This window comes from Cardiocondyla obscurior, linkage group LG03 (assembly GCF_019399895.1).
Source record: "Cardiocondyla obscurior isolate alpha-2009 linkage group LG03, Cobs3.1, whole genome shotgun sequence".
Taxonomy (NCBI): Eukaryota; Metazoa; Arthropoda; class Insecta; order Hymenoptera; family Formicidae; genus Cardiocondyla; species Cardiocondyla obscurior.
The window spans coordinates 7,496,237-7,507,420 of NC_091866.1; the positions used below are offsets into that span (position 1 = coordinate 7,496,237).

The window sequence follows — 11,184 nt, forward strand, 5'->3', positions numbered from 1 at the left end:
GGAGCGCCCCGCGCTCCCCATCCTGGCCGAGGAGTTGGTCGTCTTGGCCTCCGGCGGGTCTTAGCCGGGAACGGTGCTTTTTCCCGAGGGCATCGTTACAAAGTAGATAAGGTTCTGTTTTCAACTAGTGTAACACGATATTTGAGTCGAACCAGAAAATGATTTTATTTGGAGAAATATTTAGTGTTTTAATTATCTCGGAAAATAACTTTTCAAACAGTAAAGCACCGCAAAGTTCTAACCGGGGAATGGTTACGGTCTTCAACGGGGAGACACGTGATTTTGAGCCTATCAATTTGCTAGTAATTTCGCCATTTTCACCGACTGAACGTAAGTACAAACATGCACCGTACCCGACGTTACTCGCGTCACAAAATCCATAAATTTGAATATCTCGGTAGTTTTCAACTATGATGGGGCGATCGAAAGACACGCTTTGCATGTTTTTTAATTGTTCGATAAATTAAATCCATTCAGTATGGATATCTTGTGGAACTGATTCGTCCCACCGTATTCCCGCTCGCCATATATTTTGCATCAAACGTTTTGCATATAAAACTATCGGGCCTAATAAACCTATTGGATCGAATATTTTGGCGATTTCCGATAATACTTTTCTTTTAGTTATTGATCCGGTTATATCAATAGGACGAGCCGTGTAATAGATCTTGTCGTCGCGCGTATTCCAGAAAACGCCTAAGGTTTTTAATGAACGATCATTGTCTAGAATTAAATTCATGTGCAGAGCTTCAATGGAAAGGTCATTGATTATGCGCAAATCGTTTGACGCCCATTGCTTGATAACAAAACCACCACGTTTTAATAACATAATTAATTCATCTCTAAGAGCACGCGCGTTCTCGATAGTGTCAGAACCCGTTAACAAATCATCGACATACATGTGGTTTTTAACAACCTTGGCTGCATTAGAATAAGTTTGACATTCGTCATTAGCCAGTTTTTGAAATGTTCGAATCGTGAGAAAGGGTGACGAAGATACCTCGAAAGTCAGCGTATTTAATTGTGTTACGTCAAAGGTTGGAAATTTTGAGTGAGTTCATTTACCGCTTCTCGGATGCTTAGTAAATGGCACGAGAGTAGGTAAGGAGGAGGAAAGAGCTTGGAGAGTGACGTAATAGCCGATCCTTGCGTGGCGCGTATTTGGAGGGGCCACGCGTAAACGCACTAGGAATGGGTTCGAGTCAGTTGCGTGGAGAAACTAGCGCGTAGTATTTGTTCTTTTTAGGGAAAGAAATTTAATTCTTATTCCCTGGGATAGAACTTGAGGTGGTTTTTCGCAACAAAGGATACTTTGGTTAAGTTGAAATAACTATTTCTGAATTCTCAGTAAGGTAGTTTGACAATTTTAATATTAATTAAATACAAGTTTAGAATAAAAAAAACAGATTATACGAATTTAGTGAGATAATTATATAAAAAGAAAAAAGAAGAGGGCTTAACAAAAGATATAATTTAAACATTTTAAAAATTACAAGAAAAGAAAAAAAAAAAAGGAAATGTATTAATTACAAAGTTTAAAACTAACAATTATAATTTAAGATTAAAGACATTACTCTAAATCTATCTCTACAATTTCTGTGATCCGGGCCGTCGATCTTGGAAATACCCTGTCGATCAACCTGATCGGAGCCAAGAAAGGATGTTCCACCCCGGGATAATAAATGAGAATATTATGATCAGGAGTCGCCCTTCTGGCTTCTCTCCTGATCTCCTCAGAATCAAATGAGTCGGGGCCTATTGTATAAGTCCTTTCCGAGACGGAATCCGTCCACGGAGTGCAGGTGCTCCGGAGGAGTTCGAGAAGAGGGTCTACGACTTCTCTCGGTTCCTCTTGCTCCTCCAGGAACTCTACGCTCGGGGCGGGGGAAGGGGAATGTTCCGGGCTGTCAGGCTCATGCCAGGAGATGGTTTCGTCCTCGGCAAAGGAGTCGACCTCCTCAGGTTCCCCAGGATAAGGAGTCGGTGACCGGATGGGAAAGGAGCATGCTCTAGGAGCAACTCCAGGAGAAGGTCCGGAGGAATTCAAGGAAACGTTTGGAGTATAGGACGGAGTGGTAAGGCGGAACAGCTCCGGCTCAGGTTGAGGCGATGAAGTCGACCTCGAACGCGACGGCGATGGTGTTCGCGCCGGAGTATTCCTCTCTGACTCAATGTCTTCGCTGTTATTCGGTGAGTTGGGAGGTACGTTGGGCAGAGGAGACCACGACCGCTCTGATCTGAGTTTCGGAGGTTCCGGTGTGACCTCCCTTGGCGCTGCCGCGAATAAGAACTGGACAAAGAAACTTTGAACCAGTTCTCGCAACTCTCGTATTTTGCGATTTCTTCGGGCGCGGCTTTTCTTGATGGATCGAAAATTTCTTGATTCCACTAAAAGGTATCAATTTGAGTTTGATTTTAATAAAATGATTAAAGCGGGAAATATGTCAGGGCAACACGCCGCATTCTTCCTTCCGGATCTCTCAATAGATCGCTTCAAAAATTCTCCCGGTACCTCTGTCCGGATAGGCCATCACTCGAGCTAAGGTTTAGATAGTCACCATTTACTGGCAGCATATCGTAACCTCTGACAGGAGGAGACCCATTAACCGAATCGAATCAAGGGAGAATTCAAAGGATTCTAGAGAGATACCTACTTCGGAAAACGCAAACGGCACCCTGGCAACACCCACGTCATTCATTTTTCAAGAATAAGAATTTTAGAACTTTTGAATTTTAGTGGAATCATTTAAAAGAGGAGAAAGTAATGAGGTTAAATGAAATAATGAGACTTACTTTTCGTTGTCTTCGGTTGCTCTCGGACGAGTCCCTTGCAACTTCTTTATTAGAATCGGCTCAGCAGTGAGTCACAAGTCACACACAGTAACAATGATAGGTTTGTGAAAATTTCAGAGACTGAATGAGAGCGAGTCCCGCTGAAAAACGCAGTTTTATTACCTTGGAAAAGGGGTGGGCTAGCGCCGGATTTCCATTTTTGAAAGAGTCAGTGCTTTGATTTGGCGGCCATGTCCCTCCACTTTTCCTTTTCTTAATTATTGGTTATTTGGATCTCATCCCTTCTCTGATTTTCCTAAGCTCTAGTTTTCGTCCTTAGATTTTTAATTAGTGGTGAGGAGTTCCCGATATCTATTGGCTCGAGAGAAAAAACTCGGTTGTACGAAACTCCGCCCGCATGGCTTCCCCTTCCAACCTTCCAGAATATTGTTATTAATAGTCGGGAGAAAATTCCTAAGGACCCCCTTTTCGTTATCACCGGGTCGCGTTTGTTTATGGGATCCGGTCGCGTGTCATATTCTTATGACTGCAGAGCTTTCACCCCCTTCGTTTGTTTATGCTTCGTAGTTGCGATCTCAAGTGCTTTACTTATCGCCAGATATTTGATATTGATTCCAAATCGTTTTAGGTTCCTTCTAATATTCTTTGAAGAGTTTTCTGTTTAAGTTTTCCGTCGGTATCTATGCCGTGATTGTTCTAAGTTTCATTTAAGCATCCGGCGATAAGGATTTCGGAGTGTAAATTATTTCTTCTGGAAGCCTGGAAGTTCTCTCTCGTCACCAAATAGTCACGGTTTACTCTTTTTATCTAATTTATTGAACGCGTGTCGGAAAAAAGGAGATGTGGAGTCAGAGGACGTAACAATTGAAACGTCTTTATTTCTCCGTCCTCGCGCCAAAGTATGCGTTGAAATTGCCGGTCATTTTCATGTACTAGTATGTAACGATACATCTTCTCAATATCTGCGGATATTATAAAATTGTACGTCCGGAATCGAATTAGGTGAGAAAATAATTTATTTTGTATTGTCGGCCTGATCATTAAGATATCATTGAAAGATGTACCGTTACTAGACCTTGCCGATGCGTCGAACACAATTCGAACCTTAGTGGTATTACTCGTGTTTTTGAAGACAGCGTGATGTGGCATGTTATAACCGTCATTATCAAAAGTCTTAATTTCCGACATATGCCCCAAGTCCTTGTATTCGTCGATGATTCGATTATATTCAAGCATTAGATTCGGATTATTATTAAGTTTACGTTCAACCGACATTAATCTTTTCAATGCGATAGAGCGTGATTCACCGACGCGTTTATTTGAATTTCGAAAAGGAAGACAAACTACGTATCGTCTGTCTTGCATGCGCGAAACCGTTTTATTGAAAAATATTTCGCATTTGTTTTCTTCCTTACTTCGCGATAGATCTGTATGAATTTCTTCGATGGTCCAAAATTTAGCTATTTGATTTTCCAGATTAGTCAGCACGAACCCCTTTTCGGAATTGATGATACCGACGCGTCTCCGGCAATCACCCATCCTAATCGTGTTTTTTGTAAGTATAAATCGTGTCCGTTCCGGGATAAATTAATCTGACCGACAGAAAGCATTGCGAACGTTGTACCGGAACCAAACAACAAATCCACCGGTCGGGGCAAATGAAAATCCGAATCAGCTAATTTTAAGTTCGCGGGTATTTCTAATGAATCTCGTGCATAAATTTCCGACGGAATAAAATCTGAAATGTTCGGAATCGGAAGACATGTTAACTCTTTGGAATATTCGTCGTACGCGGATTGAATTGTCACTTGCGCGATCCCCTTCGAAACCGTTCCCATTGAGTTAATTGTGCTGACGGGTAGCGCGTGATTAATAGATTGTATTTTTAAACGTTTCACTAGAGATTCCGTTATAAAGTTGGCTGTGGCACATGTGTCCAGTAACGCTCGGCATTTAACGGTTCTTGTGTGATTCTTATTATGTGCGTAAATCGTCGCGCTTGCTAACAATTGTGGAGAAAAGCTATGTTTGACGGTAAAAAGATTCATTGTGTTTCTGTCGGCACGATTTACTAGTCAATCCTTTTGTGTAACTTCGGGTTTAGTAATATTTGGTTTCACTGTTTCAGATCTATTAGGTGTGACACTATCAAGATGCAATAATGTATTATGTTTCTTTTGACACAACGTGTAATTCGTGAATTTACATGGGGTGCTACGATGGGAAGGCAAACATTGTAACAAAGCCGTGCCGTTTTTACCGTCTCGATGCGCCTTTGAGTCGGTATTTTTTTGAACGCATCGCACAAATACAAAGGGTGTTTCTTAGATTTACACGCTGGGCAATTGCGCGACGCGCTTACAACAAAAGATTGATTTGAATGAAATATCTTTTTCCGTTTGATGGACGGTTCGACCTTATTTCGATCAGCGTCAACAGATTTAGAACGTTCCCTTTTGAATGCGCATTCCGCAGTCTTGTACAAAAATTCGTATAATTTCTCAGTCGTCGGGATTTCGTCGCGATCAAGAATATTCTCCCATTTATCTAACGTAGCTTTCGGCATTTTAGTTTCTATAATATGAACGATCATTTCCGATCCGACGGTAACACCAAGCGTATTGAGCGATGCGACATGCTGTTGTGTATCGTCAGCAAGTTTGGATAGCCCTTGCGTAGATTCCTTATCTAATACCGGCAAGTTTAATATTGTTACGTCCAGGCCGCTGATGGTTTAAGATAGGAGGAAAAGGATGAAGCAGGTCTGGGTAACTTGACCTTAAAATCTCGAGATACACAACAAATAGTGTACTCGAGATACCGTTCACACCGAAAGCTACGATAAAAGTCAATCTCTCGAGAGACAATATGACGTCTTATTTAAGCTGCGTGACAGGTGACCGCTTATTTTGATAAGGTGATAGAAGAATCACCTGTTATCAGGGATGGGGCCGGTGCGACTTAAAGCTAAAATAATCAGAGAAGTCAGATTTATAAAAACAAACAAAAACAAATATATTTCCGTAAGATTACACTAGAATAATGTATAAGGGAAGTTAATAACAAATTTAACTAATAGTATTATATTATAATTAGAATCCACAAAGATGCTAAGGAATTGGAGGGGAATAAAAATTTGACAGGTGTGATTCCGGAAGAATAAAAGGAATAGAATGATCGGGATGATAAACGTAAATGACAGGATCGTTATCGGATAATTCGGTTTTGACGGCTGGAGGAGGGAAGGATTGAGGTTCCGGAGGTTCTTGAAGCGGGTGAGGATATTTGGTTGCTACTTGATTAAGGAAATGTCGGTATCGAGGTTTAGGCAAAGGAGAGAAAGGAGAAGAGAAAGAATGTGAAAAATTTGGGAGAGGAACCGGTGTAGGAGTAAGAGAGGCAAACGAACGAAGGCGGTGTGGTGATGCGATCGGAGTTGGAGAGTACGATGGGCCTTGGGCCTTGCAATAATCCGCGTAAAGTCGGAGCTTGGGGTAGCACACTCTACAATCGTAACTTCCGCCGCATGGCATAGGAAGCCTTCTTTTAAGTTCGACGAGTAAGTACTCGTAGTCAGACGTATGGTTATTAGACTCAGCGGAAGAACGTGGTTGCGTTCGGCTCACTATAAATGAGCGATTTTCAATTTAGAAATAGAAGACGGTAATTCGGAAAAATGAGAGTTCGACTTACTACTTAAGCGGTTTTTAATACAGGCGGATCAAGCGTTGAAATAGGCTTTGGCGTCTAATCGTCCTTCTGGCGGATTAGTAAATTCATGAGACCAGTAGATTAGTGCGTCCGGAGAATCGACGGATTTGACCGGCTAGCGGATCGGTTGATTTGAGCGGCTAGCGGATCGACTGGTTCGTCCTTCGGTTCGGAGCACTCGGAGTAGTCACACGAATCGCGGGTAAAATAATGCCAGGTGCCAAGAGACTTTTTAAGAATGAATGTCTTCCGCCCGCTCGCGCTTTTTATACAATTCAAAAGGGCATTGTTTACGGGTTCCGCGCGCACCGCTTATCATAGGGCCGTCTGAATCACTTTTCCGAATTTTCCGTTGTTATAGATAATAACTCTTTTCTTAAAAACAATCCACTTGACCTTTCATTTATTATTAGTCATCTTTGTGGATTCGGATTGTTCTAGAAAGAAAGAAATTAAAAAGGGCGTGGACGTAACAATATCAACGAGAGATGACGGGAGATTAAAATTTTTTTAACCTCGTACGAACGCTCTAATAAAGCCCACGCCTTCTCATAATTTATGCCGTCTGCCGATATCACGTTTATTTTATTTGCAGCATCGTCTTTTAGTGCTGTCTTCAAATAATGCAGTTTATCTAGATCAGATAAATCCGATCGAGAACCTATCATATTCTGGAAGTTATTTTTGAACGAAAGCCAATTTTCGTATTTTCCGTTAAAAGTCGGAAGTGATGCGTCCGGTAGTTTGACTTTGCGTTTCGTATTACTTTGTAAATCATTTTCTGACTCATTACTCGCGGTACTGATGCTAGCACTGATTGAACTCCCGGCGTTCAAGTGATCTTCTATCTTCGGTTCATACTGTATTGCGACATAAATACCCGTAACGTAATTAGGTTAACAAAAAGATCGGTGTGGCGCAACGACTAGACGCGGGATCGGTAATCTCGCTCTGCTGAGATCGTTGGATTGAATCCCGTCGGATACATTAAAAAATTTTTTTTTTTGTATTTTTTTTTTGCGTGTGCAGAGAGCAATTATATTTTACACAAATACACCGTTATTACTTAGCGAAGGAAAACAATGTATTTGTGTAAAATATAATTGCTCTTTGCACACGCAAAAAAAAAATTATAAAATGTATCCGAAAGAACTCGATCCAGCGATCTCAGCGGAGCGAGATTACCGATCCCGAATAGAGTTATGTTGCTTGTTGCTGTCAAAACGCTCGGAGCTTCCGACGTGAGGTTCGCCGCGATCATTGAGACAGTGAATGTAAGGAAGAATCAGAAACATTTATTTAGATGGTACTGATTCTATGAAAAATCAGAAGCATCTAATATGATGGTACCGATTCTAACAAGAATCAGAAGCATCTGTTTAGATGGTACTGATTCTAAGAAACATCAGAAGCATCTGTTTAGATGGTACTGAATGTAACAAGAATCAGAAGCATGTAAAACGATGGTACTGATTCTAAGAAAAATCAGAAGCATCTAATGCTTTATGCGCTTGTACATCTATGTACGTATGCATAATATGCAATAATTAAAAACAAGGATGGTAATAAAAGAATTACCAATGTTGATATTACCGATTCTGTCGATAATACCAACATTTGTAATTCCATTATTACCATCCCCGTTTGAGTTTGCCATCCACTTTAGGATCCCTTTAACCTGGCGGACGAAAATCCAGCGAGTTCTGTGCCTATTAATATGATTATCGGCGCGGATTTGTACGGTGACTTATTGGATGGTATTCGCAAAGGCATTCTCGGACAACCCGTAGCTCAAAATTCGCATCTTGGATGGTTGATATCGGGACTAATCCATTCAAAATTAGTCGCGCCGCGCGTCGTCCAAGTCTTTCATTGCCTATTAGAGAATGAGCTTCAAAAATTTTCGAAGGTGAAGGAAGTGCCTCAGCACCAGATCGCTTATGCGGATGACGAGCGATGCAAAGCGCATTTTTTGAAAAATCATAGTCGCGCTTCCGACGGATGATATATGTAGACGTTGACGGTGTCCAGCCGGCGCTACAAGTCGCGCAGAGTAGGGGTCACAATTGAATAACAGAAAGGCAACACACTTGACAGTAAAATGTAACAAATTAAATATATTTAACAAAAATATAAAAGAAATAACAAACAATTATAAATGATAAGAAAAGCAGAATGCAAATAATAATAAAAAGCGGTCTTCTCATACGAGGAAACAAGAACCGGTCGTTATAGACCGTGTCGCACTTATCTGAGTTCCACATGGGCGGAAAGACGCTATTCGGCAGCAAACGCAAGAAGGGCTCGCAATTCGCAATTCGCAAGTGGCCTGGCCAGGCTTGGGTACTCAGTGTTAGCACGGATGCACTCGACGCACAAACTGGTACGCAGTAACAAAAGTAAGAAATGTCGTAGAAAACTGTAACGAGGTAGGCACCTACCTCGTCCCGGCAAACGTCGGCCGGCCCGTCGGACCGAACATCGTCCGGCGGGAATAGGGGCGCAGTGCGCCCCGACCCTTTTAAACACCGTGAATATTTGTGGCGGATACCTCCGACGTCACACGCCGGATGACGCCTCCTCATATTTTACCGGCTGTCCGGAAGAGGAAGCAAATTTTAATCCCGCGGCCTTTCTTTTAATATTACTCACTCCGCGGTCTTTGTCTCGGGACTTCCCCGGCTAATCTTCCGGGACTCTCCCGATTTACTTTCTTTAGACAATAGCTCTGTAGGCTCGTTGCGTCAGTCGAGCCCTCAGAGTCCCTCCGAGTTTCAGAGCGAGCACATCGCTGAGCTGTCGTCTTCCACGACACTTAATATTTTCTGCTGTCGATCGCGTACCAGTTTGTGCATCGAGTGCATACGTGCGAATTACACTGCGTACCCAAGCCTGGCCAGACCTTTTGCGAATCACGAACTGCGAACTGCGAATCACGAATTGCGAACCGCAAGCTGCGAACTGCGAGTTCCTTGCGTCTGCCGACAGCATTCTTCCGCCGCTGCGGAATACAGATAAGTTCAACGCGGTCTATACCGACCCGCTTTTATTTCCTCAATGAGAGGATTACTTCTCTTTATTATTTGTATGTTACTTTTTGTTATGTTCATTATTGCTTGTTATTTTCTTTACTTATTTGTTAAATATATTTGATTATTATTTGTGATTTGTCAAGTGTCTGCCTTTCTGTCTTAAATTGTGACCCCCTATTCTGCGCGACTTGTAGCGCTGGCTGGACACCGTCAACGTCCACATATTAACGCGCAGCGCGCCGTTATAAACGAGCGTACCGCCGTCCCGCGTCGCGCAAAAAGTAATACTAATAACGACCGCAACGAACGCTGCAACGCCAACCCCCGGGAACCCGAGCATCCCGGGCCACGCAAAAGACCTGTTGTAACCCGACAGGGCACGCTGGTCATTGACCACCACGCGTGACACATTTTTATACACAACTCAGCAGATTGCCAAACTGTTGGAATCTGCTGAGCTTAAGAATCCGTCTTGTCAGCCTTTCGACATCGCGCGCTATCAGCAGAAGGCAGTAGGGCACGCGGCCACTTCCTTCTGCTATTTCGCTGACAAGACCAAAAAATAATAATATATAATGCACGAGCTCCGAAGCTCGTGCAAGTCAGTTCGAGAGTTCGAGGTAGCGACTCGTAACTCTATCACCGAAAACACCCAGGAAGAATAAACACAAATATATACATCAAACGACTAAAACGATATTTATTTATATAAACGCCGTAATCCTCCTACACCAGAACGTGTAATATTCGGAGGACGGACCCCGTGCACCGCTCCGGTGCAACAGACCAAATAAAAAGGCCGGATACCGAGCGATAGGCACCAGTCTTCCGATCTACTGAGCTCCGCATCGGATCTCCGCTCAGTAGCCTCCTAGACAACCGAAAAACTTTAGGAGTCGCTAAGAACGGGGGTCGAGCGTTCTCGGCCTCCGCCAAGGGTTCTTGGCCGCAACACCGCCTCCTTTCCTTCTAGTTACCAGGTCGCCTGTCACGACAGATAAAGCGGGGTGAAGCGTGCTTCGCCTCCGCCTAGCGTTCTCGGCTTATCCCGCGGCAGACGCCCTGGCATCATCTCAAACCGCTTAGGCGGTTCCTGACGAGCGCGGCGCAATCCGGAGGTGAAGCGTGCTTCGTCTCTGCCAAGCGTTCTCGGCGATTGCCCGCTCCTGAGAAACCGCGTTCCACAGTAGGGGCCCCTCATTAGAATATCGCGATTAAACTCACGCGACCGACGAAACTCTGTTTACGTCGCCCGTGCGACAAGCGCCGCGGCCCAACACACCTGTACAGAAAACTTGTAAATAGAGAGCCGAAAATAAATGTAAATAGCCGAAAAACATACACGAGACTACGATTGCTTTCGTTCCTTCCCGCGGACACCCCGGCCTGTCCTAGATACGAGCGACTACTCACCGATTACCGCGGCGGGTCGCTTGACCGTGTCCGGCCACACGAAAGGGAGAAAGGGGGGTGTTACAAGACGACAGCTCAGCGATGTGCTCGCTATGAAAATCGGAAGGACTCTGAGGGCTCGACTGATGCAACGAGCCTACAGAGCCGTTGTCTATAGAAATTAACTCGGGAAAGTTCCGGGAGATTAGCCGTAATCAACCGGGGAAGTCCCGAGATATTAGTTGTTGTCGGGCGA

General features: G+C 43.5%; 1 protein-coding gene and 1 pseudogene across 1 annotated transcript; both read right to left on the reverse strand.

Annotated features, from left to right (window-relative positions):
- Positions 1-463: 463 nt before the first annotated feature.
- LOC139101271 (uncharacterized) lies at positions 464-901 on the reverse strand. Its single transcript, XM_070654303.1, has one exon. It carries the CDS (start codon positions 899-901, stop codon positions 464-466), a length of 438 nt encoding a protein of 145 aa, XP_070510404.1.
- Positions 902-4,664: 3,763 nt separating this feature from the next.
- Positions 4,665-8,142, reverse strand: LOC139101272 (uncharacterized; annotated as a pseudogene).
- Positions 8,143-11,184: the final 3,042 nt, after the last annotated feature.